Source organism: Lepisosteus platostomus, chromosome 2 (assembly GCF_059453375.1).
Source record: "Lepisosteus platostomus isolate fLepPlt1 chromosome 2, fLepPlt1.hap1, whole genome shotgun sequence".
Lineage (NCBI taxonomy): Eukaryota > Metazoa > Chordata > Actinopteri > Semionotiformes > Lepisosteidae > Lepisosteus > Lepisosteus platostomus.
In genome coordinates, this window is record NC_142612.1 from 16,914,241 (window position 1) to 16,940,484 (window position 26,244).

At 39.2% G+C, this 26,244-nt stretch overlaps 1 protein-coding gene and 1 long non-coding RNA gene across 4 annotated transcripts; both read left to right on the forward strand.

The window, feature by feature from the left end:
- Nucleotides 1–6,587: 6,587 nt before the first annotated feature.
- Nucleotides 6,588–15,205, forward strand: LOC148676051 (uncharacterized). Its single transcript, XR_015940856.1, has 4 exons — nucleotides 6,588–6,704; nucleotides 10,254–10,312; nucleotides 14,011–14,110; nucleotides 14,528–15,205. It is a non-coding gene; the product is annotated as an uncharacterized LOC148676051 (long non-coding RNA).
- A 6,574-nt stretch (nucleotides 15,206–21,779) lies between these two features.
- Nucleotides 21,780–25,961, forward strand: LOC148676052 (potassium voltage-gated channel subfamily E member 2-like). 3 transcript variants are annotated; one of them, XM_088601291.1, is made up of 4 exons: nucleotides 21,780–21,929; nucleotides 22,364–22,455; nucleotides 24,859–25,004; nucleotides 25,271–25,961. In XM_088601291.1, the coding sequence occupies exon 4, from the start codon at nucleotides 25,285–25,287 to the stop codon at nucleotides 25,639–25,641; it is 357 nt and encodes a 118-aa protein (XP_088457417.1). In that variant the 5' UTR covers nucleotides 21,780–21,929; nucleotides 22,364–22,455; nucleotides 24,859–25,004; nucleotides 25,271–25,284; the 3' UTR covers nucleotides 25,642–25,961. The 3 variants fall into 3 exon arrangements, with proteins under 3 accessions (XP_088457417.1, XP_088457423.1, XP_088457432.1); XM_088601297.1 differs by having other exon boundaries at nucleotides 22,364–22,439; XM_088601306.1 differs by lacking the exon at nucleotides 22,364–22,455 and having other exon boundaries at nucleotides 21,810–21,929.
- The last annotated feature ends 283 nt before the right edge of the window (nucleotides 25,962–26,244 follow it).

Genomic DNA, 26,244 nt, shown 5'->3' on the forward strand with positions numbered 1-26,244 from the left:
CTCCGGGCAATATCTTTTCAGGATTTCCCATCTTGACAGGACTGTGGTGAAATAAAAGGAACTGATTGCTCCTGAGAATAGTACAAAAAGTGTTGAAGAAGGCATACTTTGCTAATGACACCTGAAGAAGGCACCACGGCCGAAATGTTGTGTTTTCGTTCTTCTTTTTTTCAGCATGGAATAAACCTATTACTTGTTCCTTTCCAGCCTATGCATCCTGATGCAGCTACCCATCTGAACTACTACAGCCTACACCTGCTGTGACCTACTATGTCTTCCTCCAAATCTTTTTCTAGATCTCTTCGTCATACCTTTTTTTTCTCCCTGGGCCACTTACCCGCTTCTCTCACTAAACCAGCATTCTGTCTCTTCACAGCTATCTGTTCCACACCTGAAGAAGGCTCCATGGATGAAACGTTGTGTTTTCTTTCTTCTTTTTTTCAGCATGGAATAAACCTATTACTTGATACTTTGCTAATGATCAAACTGGTCCACCAAGAGCACCTGAGTCAAGTACAAAAGTACAAAAAGTACAAAAAGGGCTCAAGGTCGTCGGTGCCAGGGCCTGGATATTAATGGTTCCATTTGTCACTAATGAGAAATTAAATCATGGCACTGTGTTCAGTCTAACACATGGAAGAATTCCTTTAAAAAATCTGATTGCTATGCCATCATGAAAACAGTTTGCTGCAAGTACTTACAGTGATTTTTCAGTTAATGTTCATGCAGATGTTAAGGCATGTCTGGATAAAAAAGTTATTTTGAGAAATCCTCTAGAAACACATGATTGGTCTTGTGCTTTGCATTGACTAGTTACTTACAAAGCAAAATATGAGGAGCAAAGAGCCTTTTAAAATGACTTCAGTTTAAATAACTTAAGTGTGTGTTTATACTGTAGGTGTATTTGTTATATTGTCCAAGCTGTGCCCTTTAACACTGATGCAAATCCATGCTGCAACATTAATTTTCACACATCAGAACATTCTGCATGATTTCGATGGTCTTAGATTTCTGTACAAATCACTGTATCTGCCCATTTTAAGTAAAGTTAATTGAGTAAATGACAAACAATAGCAAATTTTTAAAACGAATTGTTCCCAGGTTGGGATCTTCTCAAACAAAGCAGGGCTATGACTCCCTCCTCATAGTCTACCAATAGATCAATGCTTGTCATTCTTGTCATACTTCAGGTGGGTAGCTGCGTCAGCATGCGTAGGCTGCAAAGGAACAAGTAAGAAAGAAAGAAAACACAACGTTTCGGCCGTGGAGCCTTCTTCAGGTGTTTGTCATACTTCAGGGACATAGGGATGCTGGAACTCTCTACCATCAGAATACATAAGACTAACTACTACAGTGGGGTCTGGGGATCCATCGGCAGACTGCTGGGAGAACAAAGGGAGGGGAAGATGTGATACAATGTTCTTGGTGATTTTCTTGCTGTTCAGATTTTCTTCTTTGAAACTCGAGTGAAAAAGACAAAATCAGGACATAAGGAACTGTTACAAATGCATGAAGGTGAAATGGACCATCCTGATTGGTTGCTAGTACCAGTTGATTCAGAAATATTATTCAGCTATATTCCAGCTCAACAGAACATATTTTACTTGACTGTAGGCTATATTATAGCTGGTGGTTTTAAAGGCTCTTATTACATAACATTTTAATGAAACGTTTTATGACATTTAAGTCTCTGGTAAATTAAGTTGGCAAAAGTTAGTGTAACATATTGGTATTTCCAAGGTTTGTGACCTGTATTATCTAAAATAATTCCTCACATTTGTTGTCAGACTATGCTCCCTGACATCTAGCACTTATTGTTAGAAAGTTAGTTGTTAGAACCCTAACCCTAACTTTCCTATGATGTGAGCCAAATTGGAATTACATGACTGAATGTTTTGTTTGCATGTCATTACATTATACCATAATATATGCAAACAGTTACCTATATGCAAACAGTTGAGTTCCCCTTATTAACAATGGGAAAATAAACTCAGTAAGCCGGTGCTCAGAACTGAGTTGTACCTCTCATAGGGGAACAGGGAATGTTCTGGAGCAGCCTTCTGGTTTCTAGAGTCTGGATCAGAGGCACATGGCTTCAGCTCCTGGACATGGCACTACTGCTTTAACTTTAACCTTTCAGTCTCTTCCCAGGTGCTGCTGTGCAGGGAGAGCTAGCATTGGTGCGACTTTGGTTGCCATAGACACCAATTGTCAGGAGACCTGGATCACCTGGAGCAAATTTACTACCTTGCTTGCTTCAGATGATTCAGGGAGATTTACAGGCTGTATTTTTTTTGTCTTGACTTTTACTTGCTCCCTCTACCACGATTTCTAGATCTCACCTTTGCTTTGCTACATGACCTGGATCGCTTGACCTTGTCTAATCTTCTCCAGCACTACAACCTATCACCTGTTTGAATTTCCACGTTTGGATCCTGTTCTGGTGCCTTCTCTTGTCTCTTGTAGCTCTGCAGTCACTGTGTTGCTGCCTAGCTGCACAGCTGTGATCTCTGCTTTGAACCCTTGTTTGCTACTCCACCATCCTGCCTGTGGTTCCGCACTCTGCTTGCACATACTGTAGCACTGGGTTTCCTCTGGGTACTCCATTTTCCTCCCACAGTCCAGACATACAGTACTGATAGGTTAATTGGCTTCTGGGAAAATTGGCCCTGGTGTGTGTGTCTCTGTGTAACCGACTGACCGACTACTTTGGGCCTGTAGCTTGCTAGGATAGGCTATTGCTGCCCCAGGACCCTAAAGTAGATAGAAAATGGCCAACAATAAACTTTATTAATTTTATTTTGGATGGATGCTTTTATCCAAATAAAAATACGTTTGCACCCATTTTTACTGCTGTGTATTTTACAAGTGTATTTATTTGCAAGTGTATTTCACCTGGGATTTAAACCCACAACTTTCCACTTACAAGTCCAGAAGCCTGACCGCTGTGCCACACTGCTGCCCTGGTCAATGTCCTACTGTATAAACAAGTTATTGCTGTAAAAGAGACTTTGGTTTCAGCAGACCTCAATAAAGGAAATAAAGAGGGCTGTTACACAATGAATATTTTGCAGATTCAGATTAAATATAATGACATGAGACAGGAGTTTTGTGCCTCAGCTGTGAGCCAATACATTTTGTATTTTTGTGGGAACAACAGTTATTCTCTAATTCAGACTGAAATTTGTGAACATCAAAAACAAGAGGATCTCCAATTACCCAGTCATTTGCTGAATTGCTCATTTATTGCATATTTAGATGGGCCTATTTATTTGACACTATACTGTAAAACAAGTGCCATCTTTCGGATGAGACGTAAAACCGAGGTCCTGACTCTCTGTGGTCATTAAAAATCCCAGGGTGTTTCTCGAAAAGAGTAGGGGTGTAACCCCGGCATCCTGGCCAAATTTCCCATGCCTCCTAATAATCCCCCTCTATGAATTGGCTACATTACTTTGTTCTCCTCCCCCCCACTCCGACGGCAGGCGGAGCCACGCGCCGGTTGGAATATTCTCGGTCCCAATTAATGGCAACGTTCAAACCACCAAATGGAGACGGGCGTGCCGACAAGCAGAGCCTGCTGATGCGGGATTAACGCTAGGAAAGAGAGAGTTGGGCCTATTTATTTGCTAGACGCTCAGTGTGTTCTTTGCATAATATTGCTATTTTACCCTTTGGTACTATTTATTTAATTATTATTGAGTTAGAAAATTATTCCCCTGCCACCATGTTGTGAGACTTAAATGTGTAAATATTTAACTAGGTCAGATACTTCTGTGGGGAACTGTATTTCCTTGAAACATTCCTAAAAAGGCACCGTGAAATGTGCTAACTCACTACACCAGCTCCTGCAGCTTCTGAAAAGCCAATGCTTCATCCCAATGGCAATATAGCAGTGCTGTCATTGTGCCCTCAGGGGTCACTAGCATTGGCAATACCTGTTACTACAGAAAAATACACATTACCTCTTAACAGCCACACAGTCAGTTTTAAGTTTGTTTGAGGTTCGTGTACATAGAGATTGGTTGGAGAGACAAGAGTGCAGAACATATTCCAAAAGTTTTTTTGTTGGTTTATTACTGTTGGTTTTCTTATTCGAATAAATCAGGCATGCAAGAATCAGACAAAATGTATGTGCTTGCCCTTTAAACAACAGGCCGTTGAGAGTGCACACATTGTCTTAAACCACACAAATGTCTGGGGCACTATCTGGAATATGAGGCACTGGGGCTTTATTGTTACTCTACAAAATATCTCCACGAGGGTCACAATGTTTTCAACATCTCATAGGTTTTAAAATTGATTTGAAACGATTTGAAAGTCTTTGAAACCTGATTAATGTACACCTCTGGAACCTAGTGTGCTTCGTGCCACCAGCACATTCGCACATTGATTCAGCCTTCCACCAGCTCTAGGTTGGAATGCTTATCAATTAGGCCAATTAACTTTCAATCAGGCAGTGAGTCCGCTGGGCAATCATTCCATTGGACAGGCTTCAAGACAGGCGGGAGTCTCGACTAGGCTGGTGTTCTGACATTAGAGCTACAGCATTTAGATACAGCTGACACACCACTCCTTCACTACAACTTATTCTACTAATTCTCAAAGCGTTAATCCATCTAAAATTAGCCTTCATATAGATACCCTTTACCAGTACCTCGGGACCCCAATTCACTGCTGGATCCACTTTAAACTAGTTATTTATTATTTATTATTCTGTTATTTATTCTAATTTGTATTCTGTTGATCCAGGCCCTCTCCTTCACAGACAGTGCACAGACCGCAGGGGGTTCTCCCCCAGAGCCCTGCACTTGGTTGTCATACTGCCAACTTGCTACAGTGTTGCTGCTAGTGGCTGCATCATAACTTCAGGTCTAAAATTTCAACTTGTTTTGAATATCAAATTTAGACATTTAGGACTGGTATATTATTCATGTGGTTTGTCTGCCACATTGAATTTGTCAAAAAAGAAAATACTGTTTTCTCTTAATGTTCCTTGCAGATTAGTTTTCGAAGAAACAAATTAGAAGTAGAGACAAACTTTACATCACTGCTGCAAGTCCATACAGCGGCCTGATTAAATTCACTTCAGCCATTAGGTATCCATAGAAAGGCACAGAAACTAAGGGCCAAGTGTACACAGCAGACTGTCGCCTGGCCTCTTCAGCGTACTGATTACTTACCCTGGGCTGCCTTGAATGTGAATGAGACACCTGGGGATGTCCAAGGAAATGGCTTTGAAATTGAATACAATGCTGCTGCAGAAATTATTCCAAAAATATTAATATTAATAGACAAAAATACCAGACAATACCAGAAAATTATTATTAATATTATTATTATCCTAATCGTCATCATCTAGATAACTAGATAATTTAAAAATTGAACAGAGAACAATAATAGATCATTAAAAACACAGCGAGCAGAAAGAAGACACTGTCTGATAAACACATTACCAAATGCTGCTGCTATTGATAGATCTGACGTAGTGGTTAAGAATGGAAAAATACAGTACTTGACAAATAACAATTGACAATGCCCTTATTTATTTGCAGCATTGCAATCCAAGTTGCTGAGGCCAGAGTCATTCAATTGATGATGCCAGATAATGCAACACTGCGAAGAGGAACAATAGTAGCTCTTTATCATTTAAATATGAGAATTATAACAGCAAAGATTAGTATCGGCTCAACGGGACACAAGTACTTTAATAGATTTCTGATGTGTTTTTCTTGATTCTTCACTGTGCTCTGTAATGTTTCCTGAGCATTGCTCTTCACTTTCCTGAAAATGTTCATTGCACTATGACTTGGATTGCACAGCCGTATAATTTTTTAAAATAAGGCAAATTGAATCTGTGCAATTGATTTAAAGATATGGTACAGTAGCTGTATCTATCTGTATCAGTAGCTGTATCTCTGTATAAAAGACAGCTACTACTATACATAAAAGATATCACAAGCAAGTAGAATGATATACCATTTAGAAACCTTTAAAGCAGAAATTAAATGAAAGGAAATGAAAGCTAACTTTTAAAAAATGTAAAAATATTGCACAGAATATTACCAACTGTCTTTTTTAGTAACTCCTCTGTAAATACATAGAAGTAGGTATGATACAAGACCAGAAAAATATCCCCTGCCTCTGGACTTAGCATGCCTTGTCTGGAACTGAAGTACACTGAGAGCAGGAGTTCCTCCTTCCCTGAAAATTCTCCCTGTTCTGCAAAGGAATTAATGCTTGTAAAACTGGGCTCTTCAGGGACTGGGCAAAAGTGACAGTGCGTTAATTAAAGGTGGGAGCCTAGTTTAAGCTCCTGTGAAATATAGGGAAAGTAAGGACACCTCTAGCACACTGTGAAAACTATGCACCAATGGTTTGTGAACTGGGACCTAGGTTTGACTCATACTTGGTGTTGCAGTCTGCCTGCAAAGGCAGGTGATTATCACAGGTGGGAGATACAAAGTGGAAGGATCGTGAGTCGTAATGAGGAAGGTGAGCATCCAGGAGAGACCCTGGATGGCCGAGGCCAAAGCAAAGATCCCAGGGAGTGAAGTCAGGCTGTTTGTGTTCAACCTGCAGGCCTTCATGGAACCTGCAGGAACCTAATCAGGAAACTTCAGCTGAAGGCAGATCTTGCTGTGGACAGTGTGTCCCCCCTCCTGGCATCTCCACTGAGAAGGAAGAGATCAGAAGCAACAAGAGTAAGTCATCTGCAAAGATTGTGACTTTATTTAGAATAAAGAATCTCTTGATCCTGAGTTCTACCATCGTAGACAACAAACTGCTGAAGTAATCCAAATACTTCTCAAAAAGGGAGACCCCCCAGTTCAAATTGTCTGCAATATCTTAGGATCACCTTTTGCCATATAGTTATTTATTGCACGTTTTGTTCTTTGGTTGCTAAATTCTTGATGTGGCGGTTTCCTGATCCTTTGGCAAGAGGTTTTCACATAAAAGTGAAATACCTGAAATAAAAAATACCTGTTTTGGAATAACAATCTACCCTATTTCCCACAACAACTTCCATGTCAGTAAATAGCGTTCTTGCACTTTGCTGCTAGGCCTCCACAGTCCTAATTCTTTATAAAACAGATTGCTGTGACTGAGTGCCTATGCTCCTGTTCATTTTCTCCTAAAATCAAGCGATAGCAAGAACTTAATAGTGTTAGAGAAAGACACATCTAACAAATCTGAACTGAAAAGCATGCTGCTTTAAAGACACCTTTAACAGTGGTGTCCTGTTAAGTGTTTGTACTTCAAGGTTTCTGGTCTGGGTATTTCAAATGTGAGCCAGAGTCAACCTGGAACTCCCCCTCCCACCCACCTCCTGAGACTGCAATCATCTGGTATATATAGGGCATATGATTATAGTTTTGTACTATCAATTTACTGTACTTTCATTGGTAATTATTCTGACTCTTTTTGCGACAACCACAAAAAAAGTAGGATAATACATGTATCTAGGTTTGCTTATGAATCAGTATACAGTAGTAAAGCACCAAAGCAAGCATATTGAAAATGCCTACTCCGGTAGTGGTTCTTATGCACTTGAGTAAACTGCTCATACAATAATTAGTTTCAGAATTTCTCTATAGACATGACGTGCAGTTTGTGGCACTTCAGAGTATGGGCTGTTTCTCTGGGGAACATGTGTGACCAGCCCTTTGAGGCCAATATTGAGGCCAGTAGCTCTTCAGTGTTGTCTGGTTTAATCTGAAGAGTGAACGTGTAGTCTGTTTCTTGTGAGTGAGAGCAATGCACTATGGCTTCACAGCTTTTTTCCCACCCGTGTAAGGCATATCCACAAGCCAACACAGCAGACATCATTTATCTTTCTTCGCTGCCTGAATGCAATTTGCCCATCCCTGCATTTGTGAGTCTGTCAATCACTTGCTCACAGAGGTGGTGACTCACACTGGGTGAGATCGGCAGGTATGCAGACACAGATGAGGATCAGATGAGGATGTGTGTCCTTCTCTGAAACCAAAGAAGTCTTGTATGCTGCTTTTCCAGAACAGTAAATGGAGCAGAAAAGCCCTTCTGTACTGCCCAAGCTGTGAGGATCCTTAAACGTCTTGCCGGCTGTTGATTGTGTTTGGTTCATATCCTCTGATAGTTCAGCAGCCATATCACCCTGCAACTCACAACTGGCAACCCACTGAAGCTAAGCAGGTGTGAGCCTGGTCAGTACCTGGATGGGAGACCTCCTGGGAAAAACTAAGGTTGCTGCTGGAAGAGGTGTTAGTGGGGCCAGCAGGGGGCGCTCACCCTGCGGTCCATGTGGGTCCTAATGCCCCAGTATAGTGACGGGGACACTATACTGTAAACAGGCGCCGTCCTTCGGATGAGACGTAAAACCGAGGTCCTGACTCTCTGTGGTCATTAAAAATCCCAGGGCACTTCTCGAAAAGAATAGGGGTGTAACCCCGGTGTCCTGGCCAGATTTCCCCCCTGGCCTTTACCCCATCATGGCCTCCTAATAATCCCCCTCTATGAATTGGCTACATTACTCTGCTCTCCTCCCCACTGATAGCTGATGTGTGGTGAGCGTTCTGGCGCACTATGGCTGCCGTCGCATCATCCAGGTGGATGCTGCACATTGGTGGTGGTGGAGGGGAGTCCCCATTACCTGTAAAGCGCTTTGAGTGGAGTGTCCAGAAAAGCGCTATATAAGTGTAAGCAATTATTATTATAATTATTATTATATCCAAGTACAGCATTGTTTTAGCCTCACAGGTGTGTGCCCTGTGCTTGTCAAGGCTCAATCCACACCCCTCATTATCATCCATTGTCCTGCCCAGAACATCTGAGCTTACAGAAAGAACGCCTCCAGATTCCAGCATCAGGCACAGCTCAGATCTGCTTGTCTTCTCTTTGGTCCATATCACATAGCTCCTTTTTTTCCTGTCAGTTAAAATAAGAAATTTTGTTGCTACCATGATTTAAATCTTAGGAGCAACTTTCTAACTACTTTTCGGTGTTGTTTTACTGTAATTTGAGCAAACCACACAGATACTTTGCTGTTGTGCTGAGCATTGAGAAACTAGTAATAAACATATTTTCTACCCACATGACTTGAGACATACCCTTGGGTGTCATTGGAGCTTTATTTAAGGAAACGTATCTATTAAAAGCAGGAAGTGTTCAGAGAAAAAGCTGAGTTTCAGCTTAATGTAGCGGTGAGACAATCATTCCAGCATGGGATTTGACACGATATGGACATTTACATTTGTCTTCATGTCAGAATATTGTTACTGAACAATATTGTTTTGAGAGGCTAAGTTTTAAATGAAATATAAATATATTTGTATAGATCTGTGTTATGAACTACAATTACCATATTTAATTCTGAGTTGTAATGGTGAGCATCTGTTCTGTACTGGTTTGCGTTGTTTCAGTACTGCTTTTCATATCCTTGTCAAGCCCGTTAGTTGTTGCTGATTATTGTATTTCAAGACAGTGCCTATTTATTAATTACTAACAATTTCCCACAAGATATCATGTTTTGCATTGACATCCTAATACCAATTTTATTCACTGTAACTGTAAGGCCTATAAGAACTATCTTATTTTTTGTAGACAACATTTTAAAAAGTAATATAGAAATAGTTTCAAAAGGTTATTAAGACCTGAAAAAAATAATTTATTTTAAATAAGCCTTACTTCCTTCATCTGTAGAGATAAGGTTTCTGATTTCTTTGCAAAAGTAGATGTTTTGAATGCTGTGGCAGTGATAACTGTCTGGTCCACAGGGTTCATGAGTAGGTGGAATTTATGTTTGTGATTAACATTTGTGTTCTGAGCTATGACTGTGCCACATAATTGAAACAGATGTGTTAAGTGGGATTCTCATTCTATTTAAGAAAAGAAATATAAGTTAATTCATTAAAAGGAAGATTTAGCATACCCAGTGGAAGACAAGGGAAAGAATTCTAAAGTAGTTCAGGGGGTAGCTGCGTCAGCATGCGTAGGCTGCAAAGGAACAAGTAATAGGTTTATTCCATGCTGAAAAAAAGAAGAGTGAAACACAATGTTTCAGTCGTGGAGCCTTCTTCAGGTGTGGAATTAATTAACACACCTGAAGAAGGCTCCACGGCTGAAACATTGTGTTTTCTCTCTTCTTTTTTTCAGCATGGAATAAACCTATTACTTGTTCCAAAGAATTCTAAAGTCACCTTCAGTGATCATGCATAATTCTAATGTATTTGCATCCTCATTCCTGGTGCCCTCTTGTCCTGTCTATTTTTCAGGGTGGCTCCTGGTCATGCATGTCAGTATTTCATGGGCTGAAGGGCAATCTCCAAAGATGGTAAGGCATGTACTGTAACTAACCTAACGTGTAATAAACGTCTATTTGCTTTATTTTTCATAAGGCATCTGTGTGATTAGAAGGCCTGTCCTACCAGTACCTAAAACTTTCCAAACCACACTGCTCCCTCTGTCTCAGCCCAGTTAGGTACTGAGTTATTTTATTCACCAGCACATTTTAACATTAAGATTTAAATAACATTTTAAAGTTATTGTTGGTTTTTGAAAGATGTGTCTTATCATCTTTCAAGCTTCTTAAAAATATGTTAAAGCGAAATTCTTTGTAAATCGCCTAGGGATGAATATAAATATAAAACGCCGCATGACAGAACACTGAAGCAAAAACACTCCTAATAAGCACTCGTGTCCTCCACAATTTGTTTCTTGCATGCAACAGTTTGGATAGCTCTATTGTGTATGAAATAAGAACATGAGAAAACCAAGTTTAAAAGAGAGAGGAGGCTGTCTTTCTTGACTGGTTATCAATGGCCTATCCAACAATTTCCTAAGGAACCCCACTATCACTAGATACCACAACACTTATACTGTATTGAGTACCAGTCAGCACACAGAGCTGGATGTACAGTATGTACCAGTCAGCACACAGAGCTGGAATTCCTGTTGCACTGCAGCAATAAACCAGGAATAGGACATGGTTTAACAATTCTAGTTGGTACTTATAAGAAATGCTAAAGGGAAAGAAATATATATTTAACATTGGCAGCCTTATATACTGTATGAACAGTGCAGAACAAAGACTTAAGCCTTCACACATGGCCAGTAGAACTATTTAGAATGACAAAAACTCTTTCCACATGTTTCTGCCTGTTAGCTGCTGGTATTATACAGTCTGTAAAGGGTACTTAATGAAGTGCTGTCATTGGTCGAAACAGTATATTTTCGATTAATTCTCTTCATCCAGGCACTTGAACCCTCTTTATCAGTGCATGTATTATTATCATGTTTGAAGATATATAAAAGTGTGTTCTTTGGATAAAAAATGTAGAAAATATAAAAAATAACTTTGACTAAGTCTTATTAAACACGGAATTGAAGGGTGGATTTCTTGACATGAGAAACACATTTTTTTACTGCCAGTAACTCAACCTGACATTGAGTTACTTTGACTCTCAGTAACCTCAGCAGTAGGATACCATAATGCTCCAGGTAAGATAAAAATGAAGCACTGTGTTTTTGCTTCAGAAACACAGTGCTTTGAGATCTCATTTTTTTAGCCCAGTCCAGCCCAGTCATCTCATTGACCATGTGAACTTTCCCTGCCCTCTTCTGCTGTACTACTAATTTTAAAAGACATTCTAGTTATTAAATGACAAGTAAAGACGATTTCTCTATTTCTCAGTTATAATTCCTCTGGTGCTTTATACCAGGATATATCAATTCCCAAATGCTATCCTCTGCATGCCCGATTCCTCTGCTGTGCACTCCAGGATACCCAGATTTCATCTGCTTAATTGAACTAATAATCAGAATAATGAGAGTTTTGCTTTTTTAGATCTTTATGTAAGGCTACAGTAACCATGGTGTGTAGTAAATATGCCCATGGCCTGAAGTCTGCAATGTTTAAGGATCTGAAAACCTAATTAAGCTCACGATTAGTGCAGTCCAGGTCTGACTAACAGTGAGATAAAAAAAAGCTTTGAAAAATGTCTTTGTTGTTTATCAGCTTGATCTTACACTGAAAATATTAGAGGAATCTAACCTTTGAGTGAGGTAAAATTACTCAAAGAAAAAAAAACATTTTTTTCGTTACCAAGGGTGACAATCGTTCTGGAGGGCACTGTAAGTCCCTGGGATCTCACTGACAATAAAATGCAGAAGACATTGAGGTTGCCAGAATCAGGGACAGGACACAGAAGATGTAGTAGCGCAGAGGAGGCAATGGAAAGTACACATGGTCAATGAGATGACTAGCTAGGAGGGGCTTCTCCTAAAGTATTACCGATCATTGGATAGATTGAAAAGAATTTCCTGAAACACTTGTTCATAGAGAAGCGGTAAATAATACAGGGAGTTTTCCCAAACCTTTCATTGTATGTAACATATTAATTGGGACTGTGTTCAAATTAAGTGGTAACCTTCAACTGATATGGTTATAATGTGCAGTTATGGACAGGCCGCAGAATGAGGAAGGTAGGACGTTTATGCAGAGTTAATCAACATGCAGTTAGACAGGTGAAGAATGGACAGGAAGGACGCAGACAGTTGCAAATAAGAGAGGGGGGGCATGCTATGGTATTTGTAGATTTTTGGAATAGGATGTCATGGAAGATTACATGTTAGATCAGGAGAGGTGAAGGAGAACTAACTGTTATGGTTTTCATTAACATAACCTTAATGAAAAACAATTGAAATGCTACATTTCATGGGTGTGCAGTTTCAGTTCTCTCCTTCTAAACGAAAAAAGGTAAGGACTGTCAGATTTTAAAAATGATTAAAACCATTTTAACCATATTAAAAACCACTTCTCTATGAACAAGTGTTTCAGTACTAATAAACATGAACTAATGCCTTGAACAGCTGTCAGATTATTTTTTTTAAAACAGCAGAAATTCTGAGTCAAAACATTGAAAACAAAAAAGCTCTTTCTTCAAAAAAGGAAAATATGGTAGTTTTACATGAAAAAACAGCTATAACATTAAAATATGTGTCTTTAGGGAAACATAAACTGCACATACTGTTTAGAGAAAAGAGGTTTTTAAAAAGTGATGTTTTCATCAGATCCAAATGATCTCTGTGATGACAGACTGAGAGTGTACAGGAAAACCACTGCAGAGCACAGTTTGGTCCCTCTGTGGATTGAATTCACAACCCAGATTCTATTCTTTCACCTGATCCAAGAGGGTAACCAGCTTATGCCAGTACACTGTTGAATAAACTTAACAAAATTATGAAAAGTGTTTTTTGTCTTTAAGAAGGAGTTCTCAGCTCTGGTCCTCATTCTCCCGAGCTCTTGGTTAACTGACTGAGCTATCTGTCTCCTTGAAGGGACCAGCTGAAACCCCACACACAGAGACCTTGAAAGCCTCAGCTTGTACTTGGCCTTCAAGGCCTGGTACTGAGGAATCATGCTACAGTTCTCCTCTGACCTCCCCATTGAACTGGATTGAACTATATTATTTGTGTTGTGCCTGAAAGATAAGGGTTCTTATGACTGTTCTCATAATCTTGGTTCTGATGCAATTACACTTGGGAATATCTTGTTCCAGACTTCAGTCTCAGCCCCTTTTGAACAAGATGGGATTCCAAAACATTTTCTGTTGTGAACAGACACTTCAGAATTACTTTTTACTTTTTAATGAGTTTGCCCAGCATGGCATCAGCTGAGACAATGGCATCAAAATAACAAATGTGGATCAAATGTTCTCCTTTCTGCCCCTGGTCTTTCTTGACATCTCTGAAATATTAGAATTTTATTTTGCACATTGATATAATAAAACAAGGCTATATATCTTCTTACAGTTGAGCCTGACCAAAACGTTGAGACACAAAGGAGAAATCCTCATTTTGAACTAGAACAGCAACTGCTTTTTCATTCATTCATTTCTTCTAATTGTGAACTCGCATTAAAACCATATGTATTCTTTCTAACACACATGAAAAAGATTTCAAAACCCAGAGCAATATTTGGTTGTGTTTGTTCCTGGTAACTCAAACATTTTTGTTCTTTAATTGCTACAGATTGTGTGCAGAGAGATTTGCAAACTGCTGGTTTTCCAGGTCTTCAGTCTTGACCGTTTGGGGAGTGGCAGCATTTCCAGAACTGTAGATCTAGGACTAGGTAGGTAAACAGTGTGGTTACCATCTAACATGATGTCATCTGGAAACAATGTCACTGTATTTGCCTTGGGGAAGGGTGTAAAATTGCATCCATGCCCACTGTCATTCAAACACATCACAAAGAAATCCTGAAAATGTTTTTAGGTTGTTGCCCATGAGCTGATTCAATGATCTAAGCCGTAATTTGGGTGAACAGGTGCCCTGAGAGGCACAACCGAGGACACACAAGTGATGTTTTTTTTTTAACTTCGAAGTGCCATTTGTTAACTTGGCTGGCTGCTCTGGCACCTGAACAACTGTGAGGAGGAGGAAGACTGCCAACCATTAAAGTCTCATTAAAATTGAAAATGCATTTCACCTAGATGGTGGTGCTATTACTTGATTTGGAAAGCCTAATCTGTGATCCTTCATTTTCCAGAAAGCAATGAGGAAATACTTACCATCCTTCATCACCTGACCAACTGGAGGAATAATAAAACCAGTTTTAGCCATGCCTGACCTTCTTGGCAGCGGGAACCAGGTGTTTTGCCACCACTGAGGGTCTATTTATGGTGGTGATTGATGTCATTGGTCTATGTTTATTTGAAGGGGCAGAGCTCTAGGTTTAAAAGAGTGCACATGTGTGAATGTTTACTAGTATAAGGAATAAGTAAACCTAGATGATGTCAGTGAAGCTACAGTGTGACTGTTTGATTTGCAAAGTTTTGTTTGAGGCTGATTTGGTGTAAATTATGTATGCATTCATTTTTTTCACTATTTAAACCTCCCTGCATTGTATCTCCCTTTATCACACTAATGTGTCTCATTTCCTTGTTGTTAATATTTTGCTTGTTTATTTTGTGATTTACCCTTTGTCATGCCCTCTACTGCAATCTTTTGCTCAGATGGTGATATGGTAGCCTTCAGACCAGTGGGTGCAGTAAGAGATATATCAAATTTAATATCCAAACTGTACAATTTGGATAAAAAACAGTGAAAGATGTTTATACTGTATGCAGGTATTCATCAGTAACATCAAAAATATTTAAAGCATTCATTACTGTAGAGTCTCAAGGCAAAATGTCAAAGTAATAAATTTCACCTTCATCAGAAACAATTGTTTAACATTATCAAGAAAAGGTGGGTAGCGGCGTCAGCATGCGTAGGCTGCAAAGGAACAAGTAATAGGTTTATTCCATGCTGAAAAAAAGAAGAGAGAAAACACAACGTCTCGGCCATGGAGCCTTCCGCACACCTGAAGAAGGCTCCATGGCCGAAACGTTGTGTTTTCTCTCTTCTTTTTTTCAGCATGGAATAAACCTATTACTTGTTCCTTATTATCTAGAAAAGAAAAAGGGTCAATGACCAAGTACAGTTCAAACCAAGAATCTCCTCCAATTTTACTTGAAGCTGCATTTGAATTTTGGTAACAGTGTGGTATCAAAATGTCAGCAGTGAGCATTTGAAGATTCATCACAAAATACTTTTAGCTTTTTAAAAAAAAGTAAATGCTTTGGCTGAAGGGTTAAACACATGACATAAACCTACCATATCACAAAAAATGTTTCTTAAAGCTATAGAAGCCACAGAATGGGCATTTTCATTCATCCATATCTGTGCCAAGAAATACCTTAAATTAGCTGAGGTCCAAGGATCTGACCAGGAGATTAAAAAAATCTGGTTTAAATGTTGAAAGGACAGGCTGAAATGTAAGCATTTTTTTAACTTGAAGTCTCCCTAGTTTATCACACTGACTGAAGTATAGAAATCTGTTTTGTCCACTGAAGAAAGGGAAGGCTGTCACTGAGTAATATAAAACACATTTAGAAACATCTAGTTGTTTCAAGTGAGACTCCTGTATCATGACAATATATTTTTGTAAGAAATCCAGACAGCTAACACATACTGTATGTTCTAAGAAAAAAACAGTTTTACACCTGAGACCACCTACTGTACAAAGTTAAAGACAAATGTATTTAATTAATACTGTTTATAGAACAGCTGCTATTTGAGAAAAGAGAGATAAAATAACAGTGATAGAAATTATATCCTTAACCTTGCTCCTTAACAGTCTACCACCCCTTCCTGAACAACACTAACCCCCTATGAAATTACCCCAAGGGAAAAGAAGGGACCCCAACTAATAATAACTTCTCCCTTCCTCTCTTTTGTTGAATCTATGATACTTACTTTATACTTTCATGACATCTTCATAACAAGTCAAAACACCAATTTCCACCCCACTTGCTGTTTCAGGAATACAAATAACAAGAATTTTATGTGAAACAAAAATATATATATAACAAAATAACAAAAAAATATACTGATACACTGCTTGTGGCAGGCCAGCAACTGTGAGCATATTAGTTTCAGCTGACCTGCCACTAGAGGTTGTTCAGGCCTCTATCACCTGCATATAGGTACATGTGTGGTGAATTACTTAGTTAATTGGATAATTGATGAAGCTGAGAGTCACATTAGCATATGAGTTTCATGTAGGCTGTGTCTGGTATAGAACTTGGTTTAAATAAATTCTCATTTGCATTCACATGATGGTTTTCCTTCCATCATGGCTAGTCCATGTGCTCAGTGAGCTGAGGTAGGCCTGTCACACAGCTCCTCAGTTTTGTAATCAACCGACAGAGAGAAAGAAAATAAAAACAGGTGCCAAAAACATGTTAAACTACATGTCTGGCAAAAGAGAAAAACACATCTAGGCAAATTCAAGGGTTTCACCCTGAATGACAAGGTATAGGTAAAAATATTACAGCCAATTACATCTCAGTTCCCAATTAACCTTATTAACAAGATTTCTGAGCTGACATCCCTATCTCTGGTTCTACTGTATGTAATGTCAAAACATCGGTGTCCTTGAAAATAGGAATATTATTATGTAATTTGTCAAAGTGAGCCCTTCAGATTTTCTTTCTGCATTACAGTAAACATGCTGTCTGCCCACATGGACTATCAGAAAAGACTGGATGCTACAGTACTTACAGCGATTTTCCCACTGCCACAAATGTGCATGTCTGCTGGATCTTTGCTATAAAAACAGCACGGATCTCCCTGTTGAGCAAAGGGGTGAGATTGCTTGTTTTCTTTCAAAAGCAAATGTCTATCTGTATACTGGAGAAGTTTGAAAATCAATACTCAGGGCCTGTTGCCACCTCTTGAAGAGTGACCTTCACATATTCTGTCTGCCCCTTCCATACACCAGGCCTGCTATGCAAAGCTTGGAAACCCCATAGGGTTTGTTTGCTTCACAGTATCTGGCTGGATCGTCACATTGCCTAACCTTTGGCAAACCTATTATGTGGATGTTGTTGTTTCCAGAGCAGTTCTCCAGCTCCCCCACCTTGTGTTCAGAGGTTTCCAAATGCAGAGTATGAGCATTCAGAAATTTCTTCTGTACCCTCTGTTCACTCAAGATCAGGTACAGATCAAAATAGTTGGCACGTGATGTTAAAGTCCTGGCCTATTGAGCCTTTGGGTTCACCACAAGAACCTCAGTCCTAAGCATCTCCTGCTTCCCAAGCTCTTCCTGGAAAGGGAACAAGCTGGCAGAAAGAGTTTTGAGTGCAACTCAAATGCGAGAAAAGACTGGGGGGAAAAACACATGGTATGGTGGGTCATGCGAGATCCAGCACCAAGCTAACATCCTGGCATCCCCACCTCCCAAGCAGATCCCGACATAAAAAGCATATGAAAGGTTATAACTGAGAGAAGGCCATTCAGCCTATCTGTCTCGTTTGAAAAGTGTGACAATACTTTTGCCAATTGAACTGGGCCTCCCTAATGGTAAACAAGAAGACTATCACTTGACCATCAAAACCATTTTATGCATGGCAGACTCCTGACGTTTATCCCTGCTTATACAACAACTCAACAAAACATGACAGCAACACTACACAGGCTTGCTGTTCTTAACGTTCTTTGCCATTATACAGTAGTTAGGGACTAGTACATTTCAGAGGAGTGCATAGTGTTTTGGACTCTTACCTGGAAGGTTGTCTAATTAAATGCTCATCGGGTTTAAAGCTGTTGTACCCTCGACTGAGGTACTTAATTCCACTGCTCCGCTAACAAGTCCTGCTGCATAAACAGTAAGTCACGTCAGATAAAATGTGAAACAAACAAACCAGTAATAATAAACAGCATGTAAGTCCAGCACTAGTCAATACATTGGATATGGTTTGATTCTAAAAACACACCTTGTACTAAGAGGCAGTTATGCCCATCAATGTCTGCATTCAAAGCAGAGCAGATATAATTCTAATGCAATAGGTACTGTAGACATCTAATATAATGCAGTTGCAGGTGAATATACTCTAATTCTGAGTGAAATGGAAATTTCACCAAACCTGAAATTATTAACATATCTCCAGAATGTTGAGAAACAAATTTTAAAAAATCATTTATCCCGGGAATTTGTCAGCTGAAAGCCTCAACACTGAGCTATGATTCAATTTGATAAACAAAAGTCAAAATAATGAAAAAAACATGGCAAACATTTCAAAAAGTATATAAATGCCAAAAGAACCTTTTAATCATCATCTTATTTAATACAATGCCTTTCATGATAGTGGCTTAATTTAGAGTAGAACAAAAGCAACAGCAAACTATTACAAATATGTGCTTTTCCATGTAGGCAAATGTTTTCACAGCACTTCATCAATCAATCAAAGAATTCCTTTGAACTACTTTGACTGTAGTTGTCATGAAAAGAAGTGCTCTTCTTCCCGGACTCCCTCATAGACTGCTGGAGTCCAGTCAAAAAAGGAGGATGTTTGGCATGGCGTGGGCAGACAGATGTGAAAGAATCTCTTGCCAGATTTGTGGAATTGAGTCCAGTCAAATGCGAAAACCTGAGTGGACTTGTGCACCAGACCCCAGATGAGGGGATAACTGCCAAAACCAAGAAACAAGACAATTTCTTCACATATTTGTGCCCAGTGTGATCCAAATATCGCGGAAATACAAAATGTTTCTTGCCTGATGTTTTGAAAAGATTATGGTTAATTTATATATAAATACAGTAACTTATTCCTAAGAATTCTATACTTCATATGTTATAAAGATAATATCAAATAATTTAACATTTAGGATTCCTTGGAAGATAGTATATGTTAAGTTCACCCGCTCTTCCACAATATGTCTCTTTTAAATCATCCACAGCTTAAGCTGTAAGAGTTGGGATGTAGTGGTCCAATTAGACCTTACTTGGATGAAATTTACAATTCTCCAAGAGCAATCTTTCCACCTTAAGGAGAGGGTAATAGGTCATGGTCATCTGAGAGGTTGCAGCTGTCTCTATGTACTGCTGTGGCCACAGACAGCTGTGGAGCTCCCTAGATAAACACACTCCCTGCAGCAGGAGTGTGAAGTAGTCGCTAAGGTAGCAGCCTGAGGAGCTGACTGTGGGGGAGAGAGCGGAGAAGAGTTTGTTTTTTTCTGCATGGAAAATTAAAGTGCATTGAAGCACTACAGTAGTTTTCTTTTGCGTGCAAACCTTGTGATTTGGTTTCTTTTAACCTGCCTACAACAGGGAGAAAATGTGCTGGATTCTGGACCCTGAGGAGCAGAGTTAGCAACACCTGATCTAAAGCAATCCATTGATTAATTTGCTAATGTGTTGGATGTAGTAATCAACAGATAGGAACCCTAAGTAATTATATTTTTTCTAGTAATTATAGTAGTTTACTTCCAGTTATACTATAATAATCTCCTGCAATAATATCAGTGATTTGTGTCTGATGTTACTGTTAATACAGTAACTATGTATGTTCTGTTTGTAGTGGAAACAAAGGTGGGGCTTAATTATCTGTTTAGCATAAATAAGAAACTAATCTATAATACAACAGGGAAACAGAGTCTCTTGGAATTCTCTACCGAATGGCAATTATCTCTAGTCATAAGAAAAGTACACATTTTTTTCATCACATCACTTCCGTTAGCTGTGGATTATTGAAATATCCATTGCAGTTTATCACAGGTCATACACAGGCACAAACACGCACACACTCACGCTAGCGTCAATGTTACAGAAGCCAATTAACCTACGAGAATGTCTGTAGACAATGGCACGAGACTGGAGCACCCGCAGGAATCCCAAACCCAGGGCCCCAGAACTAACCACTGCACTACCCAACGTTTTTTAACATTTTAATAGTAATTATATACAGAACAAAATAAAAACTACATCAAGTACATATCAGAAGCATAATGAATTACTGTTCAATTTAACAATAGAATTCCAAATAGATTCCTATGCAAAGTAGTCGAATTCTGAGAGAATCTTTATCATGTCAAAATGCGTAGAAAAGTCTTGATTAGATCTGTTTTGCCATCTAGTGGAAGCTGTTGGTCATTAATGGAGTCTTTTAACAACGTCAGTGGTCTTCTACTGCAGTGATGGCCACTGAGAATCACAGCCCAGCAGGTCTTCTAATTGTGTCTCGCTCCTCCATTGCTTAAAGGTTTGTAAACGAAAAAATATCATCATAAGCCCTGAGTCTAGAGGTAGTATCCAGTACAACCACTGGCTGTACTGTGAGCAAACAGGATTTGCTGGTCCTCAACAGCTCAGGTGTTTCTGATTTTTGTCTGACTTGTGTTGTCCTTTTCTTAATGCAATCATTTATGGGATGTTTTTGTTAGTTAAGGAATTAAAAATAATCAGGTCATTAGACTTTATGAAGCCATCAATGTAAAATGAGTCCAGGTGAAAATGGCTGTGGTTAAATTAAAGCTCTCTTTTTATGGCTTGTAATGAAGATTACAATGTAACACAGAGGATCAGCCAAGGAGAGCAGACTGAATTTCATCCAATTTTTTAAACTACTGCACTTTTTCATATTCATAGTTTAATCCCTTAAAGACAGATTTCTGGTGTAAATTGCCTGCAGTGTAATCTGAATAGAATTCATTATAGAACTGAATTAATGGAAATGGCATGTGTTCCTTCTATAGACAGACCCTAACTTAATGACACAATACAGATAATAATTGGAGAAAGTATAATAGCTTTAAACATCAAGTGATACTACTCAAGAAAAGGATTAGGTGTGGTAATCAATTATAGTCAATTTTATGTCCCACAGCTAACAGATAATACAGATAAACATTCTGACAAAGAATGTGTGTCCAAAGTTGGTATACATGTGGCCCAGTAGTGACCTGACTTTAGTTCATCTGGGTCTCCATGACCAAGAGGTTATGGAAAATGGGTGGAAGGCTGTAGTAAGTAGCTTTTGTTTTGCAAGGAATCTTTCCAGTGTGTCTCCAACCCACACATTCATATGTTGCCGTAAATAATTTTATGACATTTAAGCTGGAAATAGAAAGACAGCTTGGGGCTATCTTTATTGCTGAGTCAGTACATAGATTTAGTTTGGAATTTCTTAAATTATTTTAGTAGCTTAAGAAAATCAATTCCGCTTAGATCATTCAATATCTGTTGCAGCACCACACTTTTTTTCTGTTCAAAGCAATGCATTTCATGCTCAGCGAGTCAGCTGAACAGAGATCCTACAGACAACCTTGAAAAATGCATTGGTGCCAATTTTGCTTTATACAAAGTTACTAACTCCTTCCCTAGCCCAGACGAGGAGGTGGGGGTGATGGAGGGAAAGAATTCAGAGTCAGATAACACCACTTTTTATCATTCTGCGTGGTATTTGAACAAACACAAGATTAAATTAAATACCAAAAAAACAGAACAAATAATCTGAGGGGAGTATTTGTTCTAACGTTTTTCGGTAACTGGTCAATCAATAACGACTCATTTTACACCAAGTCTTCAAGGCAGACTGGCTGTGATTCCTGGTTCTGTCACTGACAGAGTAAGTTGAATAACACATATTTTCAATAAATACTTCTGAGTGCTATATTCAGTGTTCGGCTGGGAAAGAACAGCTCACAGTCAGTGACCCTTACAGGCGACCTATATCGAAATTCGGTGTCTGAAGTTTGGGATAATATCTCTTGATGTCTTTGAACTTAAAAAATACAACTTAGTGAAGTCTGCACTGTCTACGCTTGTTCTAATACTGTATTTGCAGCGTGGTTTCACCTTTCAAACGAATTGTTTTTGTCAGTGAAATATAAAATCAGAGATTGCACAGTCCTATTTAAATGCAATAAATGGAAAAAAGTGAGTGTTGCACTAAAACAGCAGTCAGAACTTTAATACTAAAAAGTACGACTAATATTTCCTGAATCATTGTAGTGCATGTGCTTAAAAACAGTTAATTTGTATGTCTTTATCCTCTTTCAGTTTCTTCTGAAACAAAAGACGAGAAGCAAACAATAACGGTTTACAGTCATTTCTCAGTGACTGTAACTACCTCAAGGTCAGGCTTTTGTGTGGTAAAGTGCTTTCAGTGCTTCAGTGGTATGGCAGTATTTACAGACTGGATACAGATCCAGTTAATTATAAACCTGGAAACCTACTGTGTACAAATGTATTTCCATCCCAGAAAACATGACCATAAAATTAAATAAAAAGAGTATATGTGGAAATAATAGCTACAAATTCCTTATTCAGGGATTATTCAGGAATTTGCTAGACGTATGTCCTGATTTCTGAAGGCATGCAAGTAACTGGTAATATTGTCAAGATTTATAATGAATAGTGACTGAATTGCCCATTATTTTAAACAGACACCTGGAGAGTTGGTTATTTACCTGTAAAGGTTGAGAACACGAGACGTTGATGGGTTTTCTGTTCAGTTAAGAGAATGCCGTTTCCTTAGGGATGAAGAGTTGTAAGATTGTTCCCAAATAATCTCTGAGCTAATTAATATAACAAGTCACTTGCTAAATTAGTCACAGTGAAATTCTTTGAAGTCTTTACTAAAACCATTACTCTACCGTGTCGCCGAGTGCCCCTAGACTGGTACTGAAGGGGTGTGTTAACAACAGGGCTGCCACTAGGGGCCGCCAAAGTGGCTTTTTAACATATTCTGTCTTGAGTTCATTGATTGTTTTCCTGTTGAATGATTGTACTTTTGAAATAACTAGGGGGCTTGTATTAAAATGGTGTGTTTTAGAGTTCCTGGTCCCTATTGGAAGCCTGTCTATATCATTGACTTGTATTTGTTTTGACGTTTAACCATGTCCTCTCTGTTTGAAGACAGGGCTCAAGAGTGCTTTAAGAAAAGCATGTTTTAATTTGTTTTCGGTATCATCTTTATCATCTTTTTGTGGGTGTTTCTTACTAAAAAGCTTCTGTAACTGGTATTATAAATAAAAAGTTACTACTGCTGAGAGGTTGAAGTGGACCTCCTAATCATTTTTTGAATCAGGAGTGAAAAACATTGTGATATGATTCAAGATAGACTTAAATAGACACCTGTAAAGAGAATAATAATACAATGCAACCTATGAACTTCATGCATGTCTGTTAAGGTGTCATTCTGATGTTGATTAAGCAATAATGTAAATAGCAAAGGCATTGGCTCACCTTCGTTTTTCTTGTATTCTAGTTTGAATGTACCTTTAAACCCCTTTGGTTTCTCTGCATTCCCAGGGATGTATGAATTATTATAATTGCTCACAAAGCTGTTTTTGAAAGCTTTATGCAACATAATGATTTTGTCTTCATCTGTGAAAATAGCTTTTCTAAGATTTTTAACAGGAATGGTTCTCTAGCACAGGAAAGAGGAGTCTACAGATATCACAAACAGTTTGTGCATGACATAAAATACAGGATATAGACTAAGTCTGGAAAAGCTATGATTTAAAAGATAGTTAAACAGTATGTGTACATTAGCATGACTGTATCCTGAATGAGCTTAGTCATGAATTATGAATTCACAAGTTCAAAGTTAACACAGTGAGCACAAATCCTAAGACAATGAATATTTAGCAGTGATGGTGGAGCAGCAACACACACTGTCCAGTATCTGTACAGGAGTGTGAGAGGTGCCTTGTACTGTTTCTAGTGCTGCCACTTGAAGGTCCCCTAATGTCATTTTTGCACCCCCTGGGAAGATAAAAAAATAGGAATGCCCTTCTGATGGTGAGTGGGAGTCTTGACCGGGTGACTTAGATGGACATCACTTGGTACTCAGGTTTGTCTGTAGCTCTACACTTCCCCTCGAGCGGACCAAAACTAACAAGCTCCTCACTAGTCACATAACAGAAGCTCTTCCAGCTTTTTAGCCAGGAAAGTCCAGTGGCCCCTTGGAAGCCACAGCTTCCTGGTTTTAAATGTCACCCAACCAATTGTCTTCCACCAGATGGTCAGGTGGCCAAGGACTGCAGATCAGTCCACATTGACTTCTGCTGAATGTAGTTCCTAAGTGTCTCCGCCACCAACTGCCCTCTCATACTGTATAAACATGTTCACTGCTTCACGATATAATGTATACTTTATTTGCTGATGTGTGGTGAGCGTTCTGGTGCATTATGGCTGCCGTTGCATCATCCAGGTGGATGCTGCACATTGGTGGTGGTGGAGGGGAGTCCCCATTACCTGTAAAGCGCTTTGAGTGGAGTGTCCAGAAAAGTGCTATGTAAGTGTAAGCAATTATTAATTATTAAATTGGCATCCTGTCCAGGGAGTATTCCACCTTGAGTCCAGTGCTTCCTGTGACAGGCGCTGGGCCACCATGACCCTAAATTGGAAAAGTGGCAATTGAAAGCGATGTTAAGTGATGTGATGATGATATATACTTTAAATTAAATGAATAGATGTTTCCATTGCTCTGCATTCTGAAGAAGGCTCCACGGCCGAAACGTTGTGTTTTCTTTCTTCTTTTTTTTCAGCACGGAATAAACCTATTACTTGTACCTGTAAAAGAAGAGTCTAGCTGGCTGTTGCAGAATTTTCCTTATCTGTGTATAAGCAGGACCACAGGTGGAATAGTCCTGTTTTGAGGGCTGATTGGCCAGATTACACTATTAGTACGAAGGTGAGTTTAAATATCTATTTTTAACAACATCTCTCAGTTAATAATTTCAGTGTTTAGCTCAGCTCCTCAGTAGCTGCACTCTCCAGGTCTCTATTCTGCCTGAACCCTTAATTACCAAATTGCAGAATGTACTTTGCTCGTCTTCACTTTGACCCCAGATGGATGAAACCTGTTAGGTCAGCCCTGTGGGAGCAGGGCCAGGCACCCCCATATTCAGCACAGATTCTATTGCTTTTGCATTCACGTTCTCGATCACATGTTCCCAGTTCGGCCTCTGGTGATGGCAGCCATTGCCAACCTCACCAAGACCCTGGAGGACTCCCTGACGAAGGTTCTGAACAGCTGGAGCAGGAATCAGACCCATGCTGCCAAGGCCCTGGACAAGATCTTGGCAGAGGAGAACTTCGACAACGTCATCTGGTACCTGATGGTGATGATCGGAATGTTCGCCTTCATTATCGTGGCCATCCTGGTGAGCACTGTGAAGTCCAAGAGAAGAGAGCACTCCGACGACCCTTACCACAAATATATCGAGGAGGACTGGACAGCCAAGGTGAAGAGCCAGATTCTAATCATCGATAACTACGTGCACAAGAACCCCAACGCAAAGTCCTATGAAGAATCCTATTCACACTGAACCTCTTGCATAAATAAAATAAGAGCAAAGAAAGAGAATCGATCGATACATGGAATGATTTACAGATCAGGAGTGCTGGTCGTGGAGATCCAGAGTGTCCGCAGGTTCTCCAGGGCTTCTTAAATCAGCAGCACCTAAAAAAACTGGGAGTAGATATTCAATCAATTCAATTAAGAGAGTAACTAGCTGATCCAGGTCACTTAGAGCATAATTAGCATTAAAAAATACATTACTGTTATGGTAGACAATTTGTTCCTGTAGCTAAACTAAATGTAAAAAGCTGATTTCTGTTGCTGTTTGCATTAAAAATGTCTTACTAAGTTCTGGCATCCCAGTCATGCTTTTTGAAAAAAACGTTTTTGTTTTTGCCAAATGAAGACACATATGCAAATTATTTCCACCACGTATTTACTACGAATTGCTGTACCTGTTTTGCTGCTCATTAGAATGATCCATTGAAGGTTGTTCTATTCACCATCTTGGAATCATGTGAACATTAACGTCAGAATGAGATCTATTTCATTGTTGATGTGGCTACCTTCAACATTAATTTCTGCCCACGGTCGTACTCTAGGATAGCTCAAAGACAAATGAAGCAGTGAA

Excerpts from the sequence above, each read along its gene's own strand:
- LOC148676052 (XM_088601291.1), top strand. The coding sequence starts at position 25,285 with ATGGCAGCCATTGCCAACCTCACCAAGACCCTGGAGGACTCCCTGACG.